Source organism: Podarcis vaucheri (genome assembly GCF_965113315.1).
Source record: "Podarcis vaucheri genome assembly, chromosome: 7".
NCBI classification, from domain to species: Eukaryota; Metazoa; Chordata; class Lepidosauria; order Squamata; family Lacertidae; genus Podarcis; species Podarcis vaucheri.
Window position 1 is genome coordinate 36,049,265 of NC_138765.1, and position 23,114 is coordinate 36,072,378.

General features: G+C 47.2%; 1 protein-coding gene across 17 annotated transcripts in view; it reads right to left on the bottom strand.

The window, feature by feature from the left end:
• Positions 1–23,114, bottom strand: part of MACF1 (microtubule actin crosslinking factor 1) — a 301,663-nt gene that overhangs the window by 29,579 nt on the left and 248,970 nt on the right. For 16 of the 17 annotated variants that reach the window (XM_082229489.1, XM_082229488.1, XM_082229497.1 and 13 more), the window contains 16 exons: positions 19,496–19,657; positions 18,113–18,283; positions 17,426–17,592; positions 14,660–14,819; positions 13,259–13,585; positions 12,391–12,475; positions 11,705–11,946; positions 10,748–10,954; positions 9,594–9,713; positions 7,400–7,507; positions 6,304–6,522; positions 4,795–4,998; positions 2,321–2,552; positions 1,970–2,196; positions 1,445–1,567; positions 651–752 (listed from right to left, as the gene is read on the bottom strand). In XM_082229489.1, the coding sequence (XP_082085615.1) occupies positions 651–752; positions 1,445–1,567; positions 1,970–2,196; positions 2,321–2,552; positions 4,795–4,998; positions 6,304–6,522; positions 7,400–7,507; positions 9,594–9,713; positions 10,748–10,954; positions 11,705–11,946; positions 12,391–12,475; positions 13,259–13,585; positions 14,660–14,819; positions 17,426–17,592; positions 18,113–18,283; positions 19,496–19,657 (2,856 nt within the window). The remainder of the gene's footprint in view (positions 1–650; positions 753–1,444; positions 1,568–1,969; positions 2,197–2,320; positions 2,553–4,794; positions 4,999–6,303; positions 6,523–7,399; positions 7,508–9,593; positions 9,714–10,747; positions 10,955–11,704; positions 11,947–12,390; positions 12,476–13,258; positions 13,586–14,659; positions 14,820–17,425; positions 17,593–18,112; positions 18,284–19,495; positions 19,658–23,114) is intronic. The other variant, XM_082229496.1, reaches the window with a different exon arrangement.

Sequence of the window (23,114 nt, forward strand, 5' to 3'; positions counted from 1 at the left end):
TCTCACCTCAGGTGTGCAGATTGCTACAACTTTGCTGGTATTCCAGGTTGAAACATACCTGCTCTCGCTCTGGCCTTTGGAAGAACTTAGCTATTCTGCCCAAGGTCTAAGTACTATTCTGAGATGCTGTCATTTTTGACTAATAATTCATAACTGGGCACCAAGCCCTGGTCAGCCCTCGAGCTATTTTGAACAATAACTCCCACTAGCTCTCAACCAGTGCTGATGGGAGCTGGAGGGCGCCAGGTTTGCAAAGGCAGGTGTATAAGAACCTTTAATCAATAAACTAAAATGACACTGGCCCTCCCACCCTCCTAGAATCTGGTGTTCCTCCGACTATGTGATGTTTATGCATTAAGCCTGGCACTACAATGAAAGATGCTCAGAATTAAGAGCCAGAATCCATTTCAGGCAGTAGCTAGAAATGATCCCTGCTTGCCTTAGGAAGCAGCATGGCTCAGTGGCAAAGCAGCTGCTTTTCATGCAGAAGGACCCTGGTTCAATCCCTGGCGGCATCTCCAGGTAGGGTTGGGGGGCCTTCCTGCTTGAAATCCTAGAGAGCCAGTGTGGATGGACCAGTGGTCTGGTAAAGCATCTCCCTTGGCTCTGCGCCTTCCCTACCCCTGCGCATCACCTCCACCCGTTGTCACCTGCAACGTGTCCTGGTACTGCACTGCCGACTGCATGGCCTCCTCCAGCCGCTCCAGCCGCTCCTTCCAGGTTTTGTTCAGGTTCTCCCAGGCACCATTCATCTGCAAAAGCAAGGAGAGGTTATTGGGGGTTGAACATCTTGCCAGTGTGGGAGCCAGATAGGCAGCACCGTGCGCAGGGTTGGATTCAGTCAGGGGAGCCCCAGGCACCAAGCCCTGGTCAGCCCTGGAGATCATCGAATGTGCCTTTCTTTATTCAACTGCCAAGTGGCAGCCCAGACTATTGCCTGCTTTTCAGGAATCTGTAAAGGAACCTTTTTTTCGGGGGGGGGGGGGAGAGCCCTGGGCTACCTGTCCCCTGCCAGCTCCGATATCCCATTTGCAGCACAGGTAAGCTAAGCTGGAGAACACACTTGCTAAGTATGGGTGGTGTATTGATGGCCCTGAGTCACTTTGCAGGATCCCTGCCTTCCTGGCCTCCCAATCTGACAACGAAGTGAGAGCAGCAGCAAAGTTCTACTGCAGACATGTCTCTTCATCTGGCTGAGGAACTTTCAGCAGTCCTCTGTGCCATAGGCTGGTTTCTATACACACTCCCACAACCCTCTCTATCCTCCATCCAGGCAAACAAGAGGCATGATCAGGGTTCAACGACATGCCTCTAGCAAGGCAACAGCACTCAAGGAGGGTGTGACACCAGGCTGGTGAGAGGACGTGTGACAGAGGAAGGGTGTGTTACTTGGGGTGAGGTCCAACGGTCAGAGAGAGAGGCCCAGGGGCCACAATCTACCCACCTCATCTATGCTTTTCTTCACTTCTGGTTTTTCTGTCTCACCGCAGGCAAAGATCAGGTCAGTCCCAAGAATCCGGATGAACTCCAGTTCTTCATGCAAACTGTCCGTTTCCTCCTTGATTGTCTGCAGGATTAACGTCACCACAGTGGTTGATGTTTTATTAGCAAGCACTGCTCCAAAATGGCATCTGGGTTGCCAGAGTGACTCACAATTTATAAGCCATCTTGTTTATTAAATTGCGCTTCTAATCAGAGATTAAATTCTAAAGAAAAAAGGCAGGAAGCTCAGGCAGCAGCACACATACCTTGCTATAACAATATGCAAGGCAGTTGCCAAAGCTGCTAAATGCAGAGATTTTAAAGACCGAAGAGCAGAAATCTGTTCTGCTTTTAAATAGGATTATTTGAATCATTTTCACCTTGGGAGGCTTTCTATTTATTATAGGTGAGCGTTATTATTCCATGCCTTGCGCAGCAGGCTATTCCGTTTGCCTACTGCAGAAATGTTTGCCTTTGCCATCCTTACCTCTGCTGCTTCAACCTGCTGTTTGATGATGGATGGGTCAATCCCCGGACTCTCCAAGTCATGGACAATGTCCTGTGTGTCTCGGATGGTGGTCAGGAGGGCAGCCATGTCATACCAAAATTTCTCTGCCAGTTCCAAGACATCCAGGAATTTAATTTCACGTTCCTCGGCCCGGGCTTTGATGTCTTCCCAGAAAAACACCATTTGGTCTAATTTATCCTGGATTTCTGAAATGGAGGAAACATCACAAACCAAAATAATGAGAATCTCTTTCCGTTGGGGTGGAATATAAGAATTTGCATGACAAAAAACCGAAAGGAGTGAACATGTGAGAGTTCCAATCCCCCTGACCTTTGGCTGCCAGGTCCTTGTCTGCACCTTGCGACCGTCCAATCAGCTCCTCCCCGCGGCGTTTCAGGGCCTCAAAGGACGGCTGCAGCTTCTCCAGCTCCATGGTGGCATTTTTGTTGTCGCCAATGCACTCTCGGATCTTCTCAACCTCAGCTGGGATCAGTGGAGGCATTCGCAGGCGGGAGGAGAGGGACTCCAGAGTCTCCAGCATGGGCTCAATCTTGTCATGGAACTGAGCAGGAAGAAGGAGGAGGCTTAGCAAGGGCACGACTGAGAGGCTGCACTGAACAGCCAACAGGAATCTACAGGCCCTTCAAAAAGGAGCAGCAGAAGCAGCGCCTGTTGCAATCAGCACAGGCTTCTAGACCAACACTCTTAAGTATGGTTAAATGCATAGTTTATCTGCTATGTTGCTACGATTTGTTTTTCAATTTTTCAATTGAATGTAATGGTTTTGATAAGACTTGTCACTAAGACGAAGCCACTGTACCCTCAAGCTCCATCCAGCAATATGGGCATAAAACTGGCCTGCCTCACAAGGCTGTTGTAATTTAGAGATAATGTATGCAGAATGCTCTGAACCCTTCAAAGAAGTGCTAAGAGTCACCATAATCAGATGCAGTGTGCATACACAGAACAACCTCCCCCAACCTGGTGCCCTCTAGCGCAACTCCTACCAGCTCCAGCCAGCACAACCTCCTCATTCCATGTCACAAACTGTTTTTGACATTCCCCATGGTTGCAAAAGCAGCTAGTCATGGGGCATGGCTGAGAAGCTGCTGTCTGAGAACCAGGAGTGAATCACACAGTCCTTTGGATCCTGTCCATTAGCTGCACCATTCCCTCTTCGAAAACAGCTCCTCAAAGAGCAATCCGTAATTAGCTTAGATGAATTTGCAGCGATGGGCATGTTGCGGGAGTGCTTCTCCTGAGAACACACTTATAGGGAGAGGGAGGGAGGTCCAACTACAGAGCTACAGGAATTCTGCTTCAACCGAACAGCAGCTGAAAGGCATGAGGCCAAGAGCAAACCTTTGCCAGTTGCCACCCCTTCTGAAGCTTAATGCTTTCATACCCCACTGGCCTTTCTGCCTGGATCAAAGTCTGCAAAAAGACTTCCAAAAAGGGGGGAGTCCACTCCTAATTGAGCCAACCATTTAACTTTTTGATGTACTTTGAAAAAAATTCACACCAAGGAATTTAAATACGGTTGCACCTGGGAGGTTTTTAAGCTTTACAAAATAAGGGAGGGTGTTTTGTGCTTCAAAAACCCAACAATACTTCCAGACGACAATAGATACATACAAAAAACCACTTTGCAAAGAAGGGGAGCGAAATTGCTAGCCAATGAAGACACCATCGTTTCTGGTAAGTCAGAGGGGAGAAGGATTGCAATGTGATGAAGAGGAGGGATTCTTACCTCTCCAATCTGTCATGGTGTGGTGCAGTCAACACAACAATGAAATGTGAAGAGCACGCAGGGAAGACGGGAACAGGCACCGAAACACACAACAGGGAACAAAATCCACAATGGGAGGGGAGATGAGACGGGAAATGGAGGAGGAGGAAAAACAACTCAGAGTTAATATATGAGCAAAAACCAGAACGTGGGGGGGAAATAAAAATGTATTGTTTTATTCAATATATTAAACAGATGAAACACAGAACAAAACCTAGGCTAGGGTACCATAGATTAACAGTGGTTAAAGTTTTACCAACTAACTTCCGAATAGCATGCAAGACAATTGCATGGAGTGGGGGAGAGTCTGAAATGAGGTGATAAGAACAATCTGTATGATTCCTGGCTTAAGCTCAAAATCACATGACACAGAAAAGGAAATTAGCAACAGCAAAGGGATTTGTGCCTAACAAAAATCCTTTGCCAAACTTAAATGTAGTTTCCCCTTGCACTGATCTCATCCCCACCCACCCCTGCTCTGATCGGGTGAGAAAACTGGTTCACTCCCCTAAGCAAAGGAACTCACTGCCTCCTATGTCATGGGCCAGCCCAGCCCCTGCCCAGCAGTTATTTGCTTCAGCAAAGGACCTAAAGAAAAATTTTGTTCCAGGCTATTAGCGGAGTTGGGGGAGGGGGAGGGTTGTTGGGGATCCTGGAACAGGAGGAAGAAGTTGTGATTCTGTGATCTAGTTGAGATTCCTGCATTGCAGGGGGTTGGACTAGATGAGCATCAGAGTTCCTTCCTAACCTATGATTGAACAACCCCTGCCAGTCAGTGTAGACAATACTGAGCTGGCTTGACTAAGGCAGCTTCTTATGTTGGGCTGAGGAGTTGGTAAGTCTAATGCATTTGTGGGGACTGTGATCTTTCAAAAAGGTGAGGGGGTGGCAGCTAAGTATATCCCCCTCCTCTTCTACAGCGAGGGCAGATTGCAAACAATCTCCACCTAAGCCCCCATATGATACCCACAGATTGCACTGAATCATTGAAGGATGGAGCCAGGGAATCACAAACCTGGGTTGACTGTGAGACGGCCTCGTCCATCGCCAGAGCCCGTTGGCGGACATCCTCCTTGATGCGGGAGTACATGGCTTCTGCCGTCAAGTATTTCTCCTTTACCATCTCTCCTTCTTCTGGGTTCAGCTCACTCAGCTGTGGCCCGATTTTCAGCAGCTTATCAATATGGGGTTTGTGTTCTGCAATCAACTCTCTCAGTTGCTGCAAGGCGAAGAATTGCAATGAGACTCAAAGATGATACCTCCTGCTTTATGCATTTCACTACACTGTGATCCCAGGTTCACAAATCAAACAAAAGAGCAGATTCTGCAATCAAACCAGCTGTGTTTATTGGCTCCAAAAAGCTAAAGAACTTGTGTTTGCTCAGCATCGTGTTATAAGATGCAGAGACCATATTAACCTCGAGCCGTAATGCTCAAAGCCAGCCTGGTGCCCTCCAGGGGTGTTGGACTACAATTCTCATCTCCTGCAGCCAGCAGACTGTGCTAGCTGGCATTGGTGGGAATTGTGCTTCAAAATATACTGAATATATACTAAAATAAAGTGTGGAAACACTGGGTGGAATTCAAGGTCGCGCTAATGCAATCATTCCGTCAGCACACGCATTTCTGCTAGCCAGATGGAGCTATCTCCCCTCCCCCACCCCCAGTGCTGCTCTGGGTTTCTCCCAAAAACTCCAGAGTGGAATTGGGAGAGGGTTAGGGTGCAGAGAGCAGTCTCACTGTGCTAGTGGGAGTCCTTGTGCTGGCTTCTGCTACTGCACTGGGTTAGCTGAATCCGTCCCAGAGTGAATTCATAATCTGCATTGCAGAGATCTTTTATCACTACATGATTCGATAACTACTTCTACCGGTTTCAGCAATAAGATGCTGCCTTGGGTGATCCAAAGGGGACCCAAAAAGAGTTGCCGGGGCAAATTTAACTGTCTTTCCAAAATTCCAACAGGGCTTTGGGATACAAAACCCTCACCCTCCTACCCAACCAATCACTAACTCCAGTCTTTCCCCTCCCTCCATTCCCTAACCCACTTGCTTCTCTAGTTGACTGCTGCCCCGTTTCCACATGTTCTGCTCACCAACCTCCCTCAGCTTGAAATGTCCGCTTGCAAACAACCTCCATCCCTCAGGAAGGGCCCCTGGCAAAGCTCAGCAACTCTCCTGAAGCCAAATGTTTTCATGGTCCGCACATTTGGGGCTTGCATTATCGCCCAAACACAGAGGGACTTTTGCTTGCTTCTCACAATCAGAGTTCTAAAGGTCTATAGTTTTTCAAGCTACACAGATTCATACCATGGGCGTCTGCAGAACCCTTTTTTGAGGGGAAAATCAACGCAAAGTGGGGAACAGGCTATTTCCCCCCGCCACAAACACAAAAGAGAAAACTAAAGCCTGCAAATTTAGCCTCATATCTCAGGTTATACAGGTGTGAGAAACTTAACTTTTACAAAACGGAAAGCTGGTGGTCTGGGCCTTCATGCTTCTCTCTCATGCCCCACCCCCTTCTTACCCTCATGTCTTCCTGCTGCTGCTTGAGGTGCTCGTGGTCAATGGCCAGAGGGGGCAACTGCCCAATCAACACCTGTGTCTCTTCCAGCCAAGGGTTGAGCTCTTCGTAGGTCTCCCAGAACTGGTTGACTAAGACCTGGGCGCGCTCCAAGCGGGCGTAGCGCTCTGAATTGAGGTGGCTGATGTCATCGTACTGCTTCAGAAGACACTCCGTCTTCTCCTGCAGGAAGAGTAAGATGTGAAGCTCAGGGAAGAGGTGCAAGGATTAAGAGGCCTAGGAGATGCTGGGTGATGCTTTTCATGACCCAGGTCAGCAGGTCTGCTCCATTCTGTATCCATTTTCTTATAATTATGTTCCAGCCTGTTTTCCTAAATAAATCTCCCCACACTGCCTCTTGGGCCATTCACACAGCTCTTGCCACTAGCCAACAGGCACACATCACTTGGTACTCTGCATTTTGGATATAATATATTTTAAGAGGAGGGGAAATGGTCTATCTGAGTCAAAGAACAAAAGCAGATGCATGGAGCGGATACCAACTGGATTCTTTTTATTTATTAGTTTTATACCCCACTTTTCCTTCAAGGAGCTCAAAGGGGTGTATATGGCTCTCTGCCTCTAATTTATCCTCACAACAATCCTGTGACGTAGGTTAGGTTCAAAGATGATGACGGGCCTCAGGTCATCCAGTGAGCTTCTTGGCTCAAATTTGATCCCTGGTCTCCTAGGTCCTAGTCCAATATTCTAACCACTACACCAAATCGCCTTTTGCTTTGCGCTAACTAGACATTTCTACGTACTGGCTATAAATGCATGATGCAACTTCCAGTAGCTAAGTACTAGCAAACAAAAAACAAAAAAAACTTGGTTAGCCACTGAAAACATGCACCAGTACAACAAGGCTGGCCCCTGGCTGAGTGTTGCCCTCTGCAGGTTTATTGTCTTTTACTAGAGCAGCCTTAGCCAACCCAGTGCCTTTTGGATGTTTTGACCTACAACTTCCACCAGCCCCAGCCAGCACTGGGGGCTGCTGGGAGTTGTAATGCAAAAGCAACTGGAGGGCAGCAAGTTGGTGCATGCAGGACAAGAGATTTACCTGCAGTGTGGCTTTCTGTTCTTCCCCACAGGTTCCAAAGATCTCATTCCGCTGGCTGAGCAGCTCGTCCACAGAATCTTTGTGTCGGATGATGTCAATAGAGAAAGCCTGAAAGGTTGAACAAGCACAAAGCAATTTTCTTTAAAAAGAAGTGGGTGATGAGAGACGGCGCAAGCACCCTACATCCATCCTGCAATGTCATTCTTGGCCTGAGTGAAGCCATCGTGCCTACACTTATCAGGGCCATAGGGTTCAAGTCTGCCTGACTCTAACCATCTAGTATTATTCAAATCAGTCTTTGTCAACCAGGTGCCCCCACCCAAATGCCTTTAGGGTACAGCTCCCATCATCCCTAACCCTTGGCTATGCTGGCTGATGGGTGTTGTAGACCAAAACATCTGGAAGGGACCAGGGTGGGGAAGGCCAATTTAAATTTCTATCCCACCCATCCATATAGTGGGACCCAAGACAATTACCGTATTTTTCGCTCTATAACACGCAGATTTTTTCTCCTAAAAAGGAAGGGGAAATGTCTGTGCGTGTTATGCAGCGAATGTGTGGTCTCTGGAGCCGAAAAATAAGGCAAAAATCAAACCGCGCTTCAGGGAGAAGGGAGCTCCGTGAGACAGGAAGTGGCAGCTTTCCTGCATTCTGCCTCAGGGTCTTACTGCCCGCCCTGCTCTGTTTCGTTGCTGTGTTTGCTCAAACGGAACAAAGAGCAGGGAAAGCCCCTCCCCTCCAGGCAAGTAGAGAGGAAAGCAGAGCGTCCGAACAAAGAGCAGGGGAAGCCCCTCCCCTCCAGGCAAGTAGAGAGGAAAGCAGAGCGTCGCTCTATCCTGTCCCTGCTCCGGAGGGAACAATGTTTGTGAAGGGAAGAGAGATTACAGGTTCGGCTTAAAATTCTGATTTGACTTCCTGCTTTTTGTTTTTGGAGACACACAGCATTCAAATATGCTTTCTTCCATTTAAAAGGATGAAATCCTTAAACAGTGGCTGGCTTGTGTGGGTGGGTGGGGGGAAACTTTTGCCTTCCTTTCCTCACGTTATAGCCCTCTCCTGCATTCTTAGCCTTCTGTGTTTTTCCTTCCCTCCCCACTTAAAATGTGGTTACAAAGCATGGATCCACATGGATCCTCAGGATCTTTGCATTGGGTCAGCCAAAATTCACCATCAGAGCACATAGCATGTCCATGGCTACAGCCTGTCCCCCCCCAAAAAAATCACGCACCCACTGTTGCCTGGGGCTGCAATGGTGCAAAAACGTGGTTACAAAGCATGGATCCACAGGGATTCTCAGGATTTTTGCATTGGGTCACCCCAAATTCACCATCAGATCACATGTCTGTGGCCACAGCATGAAGCACAAAAATGATACGTCCACTGTTTCATTCAGAATATTTTTTCCCTTGTTTTCCTCCTCTAAAAACGATGTGCGTGTTATGGTCAGGTGCGTGTTATAGAGCAAAAAATACGGTAACAACAAATAAGATAAAATACAACTTGAAGAACAAAGCTGTAAAATAAAAAAACCGCAAAAAGCCCACCCCCGACTGGTAAAAAACAGATCAAGGAAACAGCCCGTTAAAAATAACGAGAACAGAATTGGATGCAATATTGCCCTGATACAGTCTGTTCTGCTAAGCTGGAGTCCAGATGCCCCCACTTCCCCCAAAAAATATTCTATTTCAACTCCCTTGCCCACAACACCTCATCCAATCTGCCCAATCTGAACAGCAACTCAGATTTTATTCAGAACCACCCAAGCCCGCTGATCCCCCCCTCCCCCTTGTCCTTCTTATCACTGTTGAGATCAAAACCCAAACACTGAATTGGTTCCAGAAAAAGCCAGTCATTCTTTAGACCAATTGAAATCAGCAGACTATGCAAGACAGTCATTACTAATCTGCTGTGGTGATTTCAATGGGCAGGAAGCATGGCTAAGTCTGGACCTAACCCATGGTTTCATCCATGATGCCTTTAGACCACCACACGACTCCCAATGCCTCGAGAAATCTCAAGAGCTCCAGCTTCTGCTTCTGCTTCCATGTTATTCTTCCCTGGAAGCACCCAGCCTCTCTGCTGGCTTCCCAGCACTCAGGGCCATCATCTACTCTTCTGCAACGGCACGGTTAAAAGTACCACTTTGCCCTCCAGCTCACTCCATCCAGCAAGCGTTCAACCCAGATTCCCGCACCTTTTGGACCTGAAGCTGGGCTGTAGTCTGGTCTTGCTCCAGGCGAATTGGGCCAAGCGCCATCAGCTTCCGTTTCGTCTCAGCAACCCAGGCAAGCTCTGAATCAGCTGCCTGCTCATACTGTCCGGGGGAAAGAGAGGAGAATTTAGAGCCGGCAAGCCACAAACCGGAAGAAGCCTGGCATCTGCCCTTCCATGTGGGGCAACTATGAATCTGCATGAGCATTAAATGAAGAGTAAGGTGGGGGAAAGGAAATCAGGCTAGATTTTGGCTAAAGCAGTACATTCGGACCAAGCTGCAGTTTCCTCTTAACCACAACATTGCTTTCTGACATATCCACAAGCCCCAATGCTGTTCTCCAGATGCTGCTGGGACTCAGACTCTCAGGGGTGATGAGTCCATCAGTAGTACCCAAAGGGCCATGTAAGAGAAGGCAGCTTCTGAGCAGTGTGTGAAAATAATCTTAAGTTTATAAGTGCTGAGAAATCAAAGTTTTAAAACTACCAGCCCTGTGCAAAGATGGAAAAGTCTTAGGAATCAACATTAGTGTTTCAGGCACTTGACTGATCAAGAGATGAGATTTATGGAGTTAATTCCGTATCTGAAATGAATGAATGTGTGTGAGAAAGTTGAGCTGAAGCTTGTGGTTTTTTGGTTCACTATTCTCGAGTGAAAACTCTGTTTTCATCCAATTCTCCATCAATGACTCACTCATTACCCTTGAAACTGACCTTGGCCTCGCTAGTGTTACTCTGTCCGCGAAGCAGAAGACAGCCCAGAAAAAGGGCCACCCAAGACAGGCTAGAAAAATAAACTGATTTTACAAATGTTTGATTCCCTGATAATATGCTCCATGAAGAAACATTATGTTTTGTGAGTTGATGTGCATCCTGTGGGTGAGATCCCTTGCTTTACTGACTGGCTGTACACATATCTTGAGTTCTTGTTTTGTGTTTGTGGCACATTGTTCCAGTACCGATTACAGCTTATTGATAGCAGAGTCTCCTGTCATCTGTGTGGAGGAGCAGGATCTATTTTCTTTTTAATTTAGAAGCCTGGCCACTCGCTGCCTTCTCTGCACCAAGCCTTTTTCCATAGAAAGTCTTTATGAGGGAAGAAACAAGGGCCACTAAAATCAAACTCTCAAACTCTACCTGCTGGGACCTCTGTATAGCAGCATCTATTTCTTCCACCCTTTGCTTGATGGTGTCACTGATCATCTTGTAACGCTCATTAGTATCCGAAACCAACTTATCCAGCCCTTCGCGGGCACGCCAGGGCACCAGCTCCAGGAGGGCACGGCTGACTTCGTTCACAGTATCCAGGATAAGCCTGTGTTCCATCACCTCCTTCTTCAGTTCCTGGAAAAGAAAAGGAAAAAAGGTCCAGTTGTCTGTGGTTGTGAATCCACTTGCCCTTTGGGTTGTGCAAGAAGGGTATTTTTTCATGATCAAAGACCAGCACAGGGCCCCCTGATGTTGGAAATCCAAGCCTCCATTTGCTGAGATGGACAGAGGTATTTCATTTGTAGTGGAAGGAAAGAGGAAAGAACATTTCCCATCCCAGAGGAAGCAGGCAAGGCATCTTCCTGGCTGTGGATCACAGGCCAGTGTATGATAACAACCACTTTTACTTGCAGGTGCTTTAAACTAAAAAGCAGACATAGCTGTGTCAGTCCATTAAAAAAACCCTCTAAAGTCCGCAAATGCCTTTATTAGGACCAATCTAAAAGCTTCTAAGCTCTCCATAACTCTTCAGAATATCACAGAAGGCTGGGAGTATAGACAATTTTTTTTAACCCCCTCCCCCCAAAAAACCAGGGAAGTAGAGCAATTAGCAAGCCATGAAGTCAGCACTTGTAGACACATTCCAAGAGGAGGATTGCAGACTGAGAAGGTCCCTCTCTGATGCTACAAACAACAGGTTACACAGTGAGGCTCATTTGGTAAAGTAACAATGGCTTCTTGCCTGCTGAGAAGTCCTAGAGAACTTACAAGCTGTTCACATTTTTGTGAGTTTTTGGTCCACTAACTACTTAGCACACTCTCTGTTATTACCAAAGCCCACTCTCCTTTGAAAACACTCTGCCTGAGTGTGGAATGGCTCCTGACCTTCTGCCTCTGCTGGAACTGAGGGATCTGCTCCCCGACAGGAGAGTGCCCTCCACCCGACGTCAGCTCCTGTTCCACCAGACCCATCCAGTCTGTCAGCTCTTCATGCGTGGACTGGAACTTGGTGGCCAGCTGGCGGGCCTGCTCCAGAGTGCGGAGAGCCTTTGAGCTGGCTGTGGTGATATCCGAGTAGCGGGTCTTGATGCCGTCCAGCTTCTCCTGGATGAGCAGCACCTCTTCCCCTGCAGGGAGCCACCAAGTGTTTAGCTGCAGCAAGCCCTAGTCATTTGGTTTAGAGACTTCTTTTGTTTTGCCTCTTTATCTGCAGGCTTAGAAACTACTTCTCTAACAAAAGCTACCGAAGTAGAATAAAATAAGATTAACTCCCCACATGTTATAGACTCAATAAGCTAAAAACAATAAAACAATTTCTATACTTAATGTTCTAGAAAATGACAAGCCTTCGTGAGCAAAAAGCAGCAAATACTTGGGATTTAAAGCCCCTGCTTTCAACCCCACTCCTGTTTGCCTGAAGCAACCCTTTATAAGAAAATAAGAAATGAAGTGGATGAATCTTCGGGGGGGGGAGGGGGAGTTGTACTATGTTCTGCAGCCATTGGCACAGAGGAGTCAATGAAGAATGACAGGAAGAATTGTGGGGAGCGCAACAGGTTGGCTAGTCTTACCTGTGGTTTGCTTCAGAAGGGCCTGCCCGTTCTTAATGGCCTGGTCTACATTCTTCTTGCGGTTCACAATCTCATCATTCAAGGCCTAGGCAGGGGGGGGGAAAACCTTGTGTCAAAAGAGTTCCCCTGGAGAGGCTCCTCTTTGACCAAAACAAGTTTCCCCCACTGGGGCTCCAACAACACCAGCACATTGACGGAGTAAAGGTGGCACCCAAGAGACATCTGTGGCTCCCTTCCACACAGGAAGCCTCTGGGAGGGGACACAGAAGCAGCCTGAAGCCTAAGGAAGGCAGGGCATTGATGATGCTCACTACTTCTACCAAACAGAAGAGGAGGGAGAGTCCTAGGCAGACCACCACTGGACCCAGCTAGGAGGAATACTTACACCAGGCTTTCCTAACCAAGTCCAAATGTTCTGGAGTACAAACCCCATCAACCCCAGGATCATGGGGCTGACGGGAGCTGTAGTCGAAAATCTATGGGGAGTGCCAGTTTGGGAAGGGCTGCTTTAAGCAGAGGGTGGCAGCCTTCTAAAAGGCTTAACTGGGACAAGGGTTGGTCATCATTCTCTCTCTTTTTTCCCCTTTGGCACAGAAATAACACCGGTTTGTGTGGTGGCTGTATGGGGCAGCAGCAAGGGTGGGGCTGGTGTTCTAGGGAGATATTAATGGCCCAGATCAAAATCAAAAGACTCAAAACAACAGAAACAAAGGAAAAGATAAGAAGGATAAGAATACATCATGGAAGATGGGAAAATATAATAATAATAATGATAATAATAATAATAATAATAATAATATAATAAAATAATAATAATAATAATAATAATAATAATAATAATAAAAAAGATGGGAAAAGGAGTCAGTACCAGGTGGTCGGCATGCTGCCTCTGCAGGATGTCCCGCTTGTAATCCTTGACGGCCACTGAGCTGAGCTTGTCCTCAACCTCAGCCAGCCAGTTGAGCACTTCCACCTCGTCCTCCCCAAAGAGCTGGGCGTTGGACAAGGCCTGGTCAAGAAGGGCAGCCTTCCGGCCACACCGGTCGCAAACCTCTGCATACCGGGACTCAAGCAGGTCAAGCTTCTCAGCCAGCGAGGCCTGCTCAGCCTGACAGCTCAAGGAGGCCAGGGACTGTCCAGTGTTGACCGCCAGAGCCACAGCTGAGCCATGACTCTCTATCTCCTCCTCGAGGGCCTGGAGATCCGTGAGATGGTTTAAGAGAAGGGGGAACACAAAACAAGCAGACAGAAACTTATGACTGAAAATGGAATAAACGGGAAACAAAACTGAGAAATGAGCGTGTCTGATGAACATGCAAACTCAAAGTAAAAATATCCACCCACGAGGGCAATAACATATATGAAATAAATTGTTTAAATAAAGAAAAGTGAGAGATGGGAGTTTTGCTTCATTCTTCTCTGGAGGCCAGGTAATCTCATGAACAGGAGTTATAGCTGCGGGTGCTATTTTCATAGCTTAAAGAGGAAAAGTTACTGAATTTGGGAAACGGTGTGTGTGGTGGGGTGTATCTCTCACACAATTCCCTTCTAATGAGCCAGGATTCTTCCTACCCAGAGACCCCTGATTGACACCAACAATGATTCCTGCTTGCGATTGGCTGAGCTGACGTGACATCACTCAAGTGTTCAAACACTCTAAGGCTGCAATCCTATGCACAATTACCTGGGAGTAAGTCCCACTAAACCCATTGGAACTTATTCCAAACAGACCCATCCAGGATTGCACCAAGTGCAGGATTCTAGGATTTAGTGATATGGGCAATATGCTAGGAACTACTAAAGTTAAAAACCTAAGAACAACCCTACTGCTGGATTAGTCCAATAGATCAGTATCCTGCTCTTATACTGGCCAAATGAATGCCTGTAGGAAGTCTGCAAGCAGGACCCAAGTGTATCGGCATTCTACCTGTCTCTGATTCCCACACCTGCTATTCAGGGGTATACTGTGTCTGACAGCGAAAGCAGAACATAAGTCATCACGGGTAGTAGTTATTGGCAGTCTTGTCCTGCATGTTCTGAGGCTCAACATTTTGCTTGGATACAAACCATGAGAATCTTCAACCTGAATTCCAACCAACTCAACTTGGCTTAAGGATTGTTCTGTTATGACAAGCATGTTTCCACCCCCACAAAATTTTATTCAGGTACCCAGGTTCCACAGCAGCAGCTATTCTAACTGAAGTGGCTACCGCCCAGTGCCGCCCAGTCACCCCCACATTTCGCAATTCCTTGGCAACCCTTTGCCCACCTTATGCCGGCTTATCTGCTGCTGGATCTTGGCTGTCTGAGTCCCAATGGGCTCAGAGTTGGCCAGTTTCTTCTCAGTCACCGACAGCCAGTCAGAGATGGGCTCTGATGTCTCGTGGAACTGCTTGGCCAAAACCAGGATCTCCTCCAGCTGGTTTTGCCTGTGGCAAGAAAAAAACAAATCCATCAGCAACAATGGGGGGGGGGTGAGGAAGAAGATGAGGCTACTTTGCCATTCCTGCAATAACAAAGAATGAAATGAGCACCCAGAGTATTTATCCTGAGAAAGTTGAGCAGATAACCAGGTTCAGTTTTTGCACCAGGGATTCTGCTAGAAAGCATTTTAAGAGACTTCCAGGACTGGCTGGAACAGCCTTCGCCAAGGTGATGCCCTCCAGATGTTTTGGACTACTACTCCCATCAGCCCAAGCCAACATCTGGAGGGCATCAACTTGGCAAAGGATGGGCAAGAGCCTCCAGGGTCATTAACTCCATTCCCCTTTTTTTAAAGACAGGATTAATGTATCAAGAGCCTGTCTCATCAACCTTTTGGAGTTTGAGAGTGCCATTAAGATTGCTGAAACATGTAGTCTGGCAGACACTGCATAGTTGAGCTTCCTGAAAGTTTTTAACAAGGCCCCTCTCCCCAAACACTTCTGAATAAACTCAGCAGTCACAGGGTGAAAGGACAGATCCTCTTAAGGATCAGCAGTTGGTTAAAGAACAGGAAACAGAGTGTGGGAATAAACAGACAGTTCTCACAATGGAAGGAAGGAAGCGCGCAGTAAAGTTCCTGAAGGATCTGTGCATTGGAGCTGATGGTGCCCCTGAACTTGTTCAGGAATGATCTGGAGATAGGAGTGAGAAGGGAGGTGACAAAGTTTGTGGATGACACCAAAGTATTCAGTATGATGAACAACCAAGTGGGCTGTGAAGAGCTCCAAAAGGATGTCTCCAAAACAGGGCAGGGGGTAACAAAATAATATATGAATAAAGTGATAGATGCATGAAGCAAAGCAACAACAAAAAACAAAAACAAACAACCCCCAAAACCTTAATGATATATACACTGATGGGGCCTAAAGAGGTGATGATTGACCAAAAAGGGAATTGTGGGTTCAGTGAAAATATTGGTAATTTTTGTAGCCCCATGCAAAAGATCTGATGATCTGAAATCTCATGTTTAGACATGGTGGGGCTAAGGAGGAGTGGGGTTCCCCCTTCTCCATGTGAATGAAACCTGTCTAGGAAATGTGGGAAAACCAAGGGGGGGGGGAGACATACAGCTTGAAGAAATTGCTGATATAGGCCATTTTCACAGATGTTGGACTTGACTCTCTGTGGAGTTGCTGGAATGCAACTGCCAGGTTTAAAAAATATTAATGATAACCCTTTCCCTGGATTTTACACTTCCATCTAATTCCTGTGGAGCTGTGGAGAAAAGCTTCTCTCTCGCACACACACAGCCCCCTCCCCAAAGCAAAGCAGAAACTTCAAGGGACAGAGGGAGGGAACCTGCAGCTCTCTATACCCAGAACATGGTTCCTTAGCCCCCCTTTTTTTTGTCTGTGGGTTGCTTCACATATGTGGGAAAGCTGTATGCATGCAGTCATGCGTAATGATGAGCCCACAGGAGTGCCAATATAAATTGGGTTTGGAAGAAACACTCCATCCCAACCCCAAGTACTTGAAAGAAGCAGGGTGAGTTAGCAGCTTGGGGGTAAGCTAAAGGGCAGCAGAGAGTAACACAGAGCTGATGCACAGGTCAAAATCCACTAACATAAAGTTCTCCTGCACTGACTGCCTCCTCTGAAATGAACCACAGCTGTTATCTGTTCTTGCACAGCTACCATTCATTGAAAGGGGACCCTCCCCTTTTTCTTACATCTGCAAGGGAGCTCTTGAGGATAACCCTCCACAGACATTAAAACATCCTGGACTGGCCCTGGATGGCCAAAGGTTATCTGCTACCACTGCTGGTTTAATTGGTATCTGAATTCTGTATTTTTGTTTTATGCTGATTTAATCTTATAGTTTGATTTTGGTTTATACTGCACATATTTCTATCTTGGCACCTTCAAGTGAAGGGCAGGTGATAAATATTTTAAAGAAGAAAGAAATACTGTGGCACAGAAGCGTGTTCCACACGTGCTGCTCATGGTGCTCTGGGACTCACAGGATCAAGAGGGGGTTTTTGTGAGTTTTACAAGCAAGAGACTCTCCTGCAAGTAGTGCATCCCATCCTGCGGACAGAGTTTGTATTCTTCAGTCCTGCTAACCACACTCAGTTGCAATGTCCTAGCCATATGGCGCAGAAGTTCAGAGTGATTTTATTCAGAGCACAGGCATGAGACAGCATCTTTAACAGCTTGTTTTGCAAAGTTATTGTGTGCAATGCACAGGCAGTCACAGTTCATAAAATAACTCGTGTTATGAAACAGCAGGGTTACCAGAGCAAAGGGCCACAGCTCAATGGCAGAGTATCTGGTGTGTATGCAGAAGCCCCCAGGGGTCCAGCCCCCAGCAGCATCTCCAGGCAGGGCTGGGAAAGGCTCGCTGCCTGAAACCCTAGAGAGCTGCTGCCGATCAGAGTAGCCTGTACTGAGCTAGATGGACCAATGCTCCAACTCAGTATAAGGCAGCCTACCAAAAGAACATCAAAGTATACTTTGCGGGGAGAGGAGAGCGCAAAGCAAAGGTCACTTTCTATCGCTTCAGTGCTAAATTACAACAGACAAGCTTGCATCCTACAGGCCTTGTAGCTTACCTGGCTGTAGCTTTGCTGAGAAGCCCTGCCCAGTGGCTTCCAAGGCTCTCCAGTTGGGCAACTATCTTCTCCCTGTCTGCTGGTTCAGCAGACTGAGCTATTCTCCCACCCTCTGCTTGGATCATCTCGACAGTAGCTTTCCGGTCATCCAGGAGACGCTGGAGCAGCTTTGGAATAAAGTATTAGAAAGTGATAATTATTCTGCTAAGGAAGGATTTACCCTTCTGCTTTCAGTAAGGCCAACAGTCCCCAGGGCTCTCCCTCTGCTAAACTCACATTTCCCTCCTACCGCTTTTAACTGTGCCCTCTTTCTCCCCTTTCACTCACCACCATCAACTTCAAGTTCCCAGACCTCACCCAGCAAAGGCTGCCTTTTATGCCATTCCTAGTGGGGGCTGTCTCCACACTAAAGGTTGGGTGTCTGTCCCCTATATTGTCCCCTCTCTGTTCTGCAAAGCTCACCAACTACCAGCCTCTTTCCTTCCTTTTCCTGCTTATTTGACATGGCACAGGTGGTAGATAGAAGCCGCCTGCCAAAAAGAAAAGCAAGTGAAACCTTTCCTGTCAGCTGGGGATACCTGGGGCTGCTGGTGGAGCTGAGTGCCCAAAGCAGAGAGAGGCCATGGAAGGTCCTGCCAGCCAGCTGTGCTCTGTGAGTTCAAGGTCCCCTGGCTCCCAACTCCTCACCTTTTGCTCCTGAATCTGAGCCTTCACTACTTTATATTCAGCAGATGGCGGCTTCTGGTTGGAGATGAGCTCCTCCGTGTCGGCCAACCAGCTGAGCAAAGGCTCCAAGGCATCCTGGAACTTTCCACAATGCAACAGGGCTTCCTGCAGCTGTGCAATCCTCTGCGCCACCTACATTTTGCCAGAACATAACAGTCACACATATATATTGCTACAGAAGCATTTACTGGTCAACCATTTGGAAAGTGTGCTTCTCAGATTCGCTTCATTTTCACAGTCACTGTGCAAGGTAGAACATTACTTCTCTTGAGTTCTTCACGGCCTAGGACCCTTGTACCTACAGGACCGCCTCTCCCAGTATGCCCCACGGAGGACCTTAAGGTCCATAAATAGCAACACCCTAGAGGTCCCAAGCCCTAAGGAAGTTAGATTAGCCTCAACCAGAGCCAGGGCTTTTTCAACACTGGCTCCGGCCTGGTGGAACGCTCTGTCTCATGAGACCAGGGCCCTGCAGGATCTGATTTCTTTCCGCAGGGCCTGTAAGACAGAGTTGTTCAGTCTAGCCTTTGGCTTGGAGTCAATTTGATTCCCTCCCTCTCTTTCTTTTTTCCTTTCTCTTCCTGTGATGAGGCTGCATTTTAATGTTTTAATGCTGTATTTTAATCTTGTTTTTAAGTTGCATTCATTCAACTTGTTTTTATTATTGGTTGTTAGCTGCCCTGAGCCTGGCCTTGGCTGGGGCGGGCGGGGTGTATATAACAATTACTATTATTATTAGTTTAAAAAGTGACTAATAACATTTATGTAAAAATCTATTTCCCAATAATTGGTCACTCTCTAGGATGACCAAGCAACAGAATCCAGAATGAATCTATACAGAGAGAAGCAAACACAACTCACAATGGTGGACAGATCCACTGGGGGACACAATTATCTCCCACCCCCAGCCACTTCCCTAAGTGTGCCCCTTTTACCTTCTTTTATACACAGGAATAGAAAAGTACTTGAAGACACTGTGTGTGTGTGTGTGTGTGTGTGTGGAAAGGCCCACATCCATTCTCCATGCCTAGCACTAGGTGGCCTGGACTTCACTGACAATGATCTTCACTCTGCTCATGGGCAGGCACTCTCCTTCTGCATCCTAACAGCTCCCATGCAATATAAATAGTTGAAGTGCATTTAAATCCCACCTTTCTTCCATTGTGGAACCCATAGTGGCATACCTGGGTTTCCCAAGGTGTCTCCCATCCAGGCATCAACCATGTTCAGGTCTGGTTAGTTCTGCAAGGTGGTCACCTTGTGTGCCTGCAGGCTGTATCCCACCGCCCCTCCCAGCAGAAGGATGTTGTTAGTAATGCCGAGGAGCCACCAAGTGCAGCTCACCTTCTTGTTGAGGGTGTTCCAGCGGGTGTTGATGTCCTCCATGTCATGTTCCAAGCCCTGGACGTCACAATTCTTTCCCGCACTCTGGATGAGTCCCTGTCCGAGCCCATTGACTTGCTGCAGTTTTGCCTGAAGTGGGTCAACTTGCTCCTTCTGGAACGTCTGAGGAAACATGGAAGCGGGGGGGGGGGGGGGAGAGAGAGAGAGAGACAAAGGGTGTCAGCCTCCATCACAAATCATCAGTTTCCTTACTTAGCCATTTTATTTGCTATAGTTTTATCAGGCCGGGAACTCAGGGCAGCATACTGTACATGGTTAGCCCCACTCCAATTTTATCCTCACAACAAACTTGTGAGATAGATGATGCTTTAGTGGAGATTCTTCCTGTCCCAAGGTCAAGATGACTGGCTGTCAGTGAACATCAAGGCTATGGAGGGATTTGAATCCAGGTCTCTGTCAGCACACAACATTGATCTAAATCTAACACCAGACTGGCAAGAAGCTGCTCAGTACTTATGGGCACCCTTGGCCTGCCTCGTACCCCCCCAAGACTTTTTGACAACAATTCCCATCATTCCTGAATATTGGCAGTGCTGGCTGAGCTGATACAAGTTGAAGTCCAAAATATCTGGAGCACACCCAGTTGATGGAGGCTGCCTTAGGGCAATCCCTGGAGGCTACTGGCTAACCATTTCATTCTGTCTCCAGCTGTGGCTGAGAGCATCTCCTACATATGAATGCCAGACTTCATTTACAGATCACACCAACCCATGAATGAAGCTTGCAGACATAGCAAGTTAATGAGAATGGACTAGCTTACTAATTGGCTATCAGTATCTTGAGCTGAGGATATAAAGGTATTTGCAGAGAGGAATCTGGAGTTTTGTTTCACTTCTGGAAAAAGGTTTTAAACACAAGCAAAAAAAGAAAATACTGTGTGCAGCTGAGCTATAAAGGGTATCTCTGTAAAAACCAGCCTGCCAACCTGATAGACAAAAAGAGTGTTAGCTCTGTTGCATTTAGAGCTGGGAGGAAAAGTCATGGCAACAAATGAGGCTGTACTGAAACACAACATGTGGGCCTAGAAGGCAAAGTGGCCAGCAGCTACATCTCTCTCCACCACTACCTCCTGCGCCAGAAAAGCCAGATTAGCTACACACCTACACTCCTCTAAGCTTGACAGGCATAATTCACTCTCTCTCTTGGAGAAAAACTTATCCACTTCCCTCTCTCAACACCGCTGGAGAGAGCACCACATTCCACAGCATGTTCACACCAGCTGCACAACTGCTTCCTATACACTGCCTTCCACATGCACAAGGTATCATAAACATACTGAAAGTTTGCTGCATTATCACTCAAAAAGACAAAAGAAAGATGAGTGCAATTGCTCAATCTCCAAGATCTTCCCACGACCTTGTGAGAGAGAAAAAGCACCATAAGGCAAAGCAAGGTTTAGAAATAAAGGGAGGGAAGGATGTGAGAGATAAAATCAGGAGAAGGCTGCTCCTATCAGGGAGCCCTGGATCTTCTGAAAAGTACGTGGTGACAGACAAGACTCTGACAAAGAGCTGCCATTTCTCCTTCCCAGGAAAGGGAGGCTCCTGTGAAGGGGAAATGGTAGCAGAGGAGGAATTAAGAAAAAGGGGAAGGCAGGTAGCTCCTTCACTTGGGAACACTACAACAGAAGAGGCCATTTAGCCATGTGGGCACATGAAACGCCAAACCTCTGCAACTCCCAGGAATACAGATGATCACAGGTAGGGAAGAATCCAATGGCTGGAATCAAGAGAGATTCATATGTCCACAAATTCCTACACAAAAGATGCTTCCCTGTTGGAATTTGCACTGCCTATTCAAGGCTCAGGAAGGCAATCTCATCCAAACTGCTTACTGTCTAGCTAAAGCATCCCTGGAAAGAGACCCTTAGCCCACTAAGGACCAGTTTAGATATGTTTTGGACTGCCCTGTTCTTAGCTTGTTGACTCCCAGCTGGACATGTAAACTGATCTCAGTGACGACAACAAGCCCTCTGTGTTTCTGGGAGTTCTGATAATATACCATGATATGGCGCACGGCATGTTACTCTTTCATGTCACTTGGTTCCCTCCCTGTGGAATGGGAAGAACAGTGGCCTGCTTCACGCAGAGCTGGGCAAACTCCAAGGAACCATCAACAGCAGCCACAGTGGCAGATGACATAGGACTGCTTGCCCTGGATGGTTGCTAAACAGCAGAGGCCCAAAGCCAAGCTGGCAGATGGAAATTAAGGAGGATATACTTTATGCTGCAACTCACTTCCATGTCTGGTGCAAAATTTTCACTGTGATCTTCAAAGTTCTTTATAGAGGGCTGGATTTACTATTTTTTTATTTAATGAACACAAAGGAGTTATCTGAGTCAATAAACACCTGAAGGTTTGATGCTGTCCTGGAGAAACATCAACTGTCATTCCAGCGCCTCTTTCTCCCTCACCTGACCATATCATTCCTGCTTGATTGGTCTAGCACCCCATTCTCTTCCCAGCTGCCTCCCGCTCCTTTTGCTGCCCCTTCTCTTCCAGAACTTCCTTTTAAAATGCACACAGTCCCTTCTTCAGCTTACATTGATTCAACTTACGGGAAGGGCTGTAGCTGCATGGAAGAGCACCTACCACAAGATGCAGGAATAGTCACCAACCTAGATGGCTTTAAAAAGATTAGACAAATTCACAGAGGGGAAGGCTATCAATGGCAATTAGCCACAATGGCTATGCTCTGCCTCCACTGCTGCATCCAGGTCCAGGCTTCCCATCTTGCTGGCCAGCTAGAGAACAGGATGCTGGATTAGTCAGTTCCTCTGGCCTATCAAGGCTCTTCTTATAATTAAGTGCTTTGCATGCTGAAGCTCCTAGATTCAATCCCCACCATCTCCGGGCATACTGTATTTACAGGAGGAAAACAGGGCAGTTGCCCAGGGTGGCAAATTAAAGGAAGAGGCATTGCATTTAATCTGTTGGGAGCTGCCCAGAGTGGCTGGGAAACCCTGCTGGATGGGTAGGGTATAAATATATTATTATTATTACCACCTCCCCACTGCCCTGCAAGGCAGCTGCGTGAAGAGCACCTGAAGTGGTCAGAGGCCACACTGAGAGTGTCACTCAAAGGGTAGCTGCCCTTGAGCAAACTCCTCTCCTCAGGAGGAGGCGAGAAGAAGGGCAGAAGGGCCTCCCATCCCCCATGCCCTTTGAGCCACACCAGCTGCATGCAGCCCCTGGACTGGTTCTTACTCTTGGCAAGAAGGCTGCCATCATGCACTGCAAGAGACAGTTCTGTGCACACCTTATTTCAGAGGCAGCAAACCTTTTCTGCTTGGGACAGAAGACAGAATAAATACATCACTGTATCCAGGTAGAGGTGGGAAAGAATCCCCAGAGACCTGCTGTCAGTCATGTAGATACTCCTGAGCTATATGGACCAATAGTCTGATTTAAGATTAGGCATCTTCCTACATCCTGGCAGTCCTCCTTTGGACCTCCATTTTAAAACAAAAAGTTGTCTTTAATGCTTCTTCTTATTGAGCCAACATCTATTGGTGTATCACTGAGACCAGGTGCACGGAACCTTTGGCCCTCCAGATGT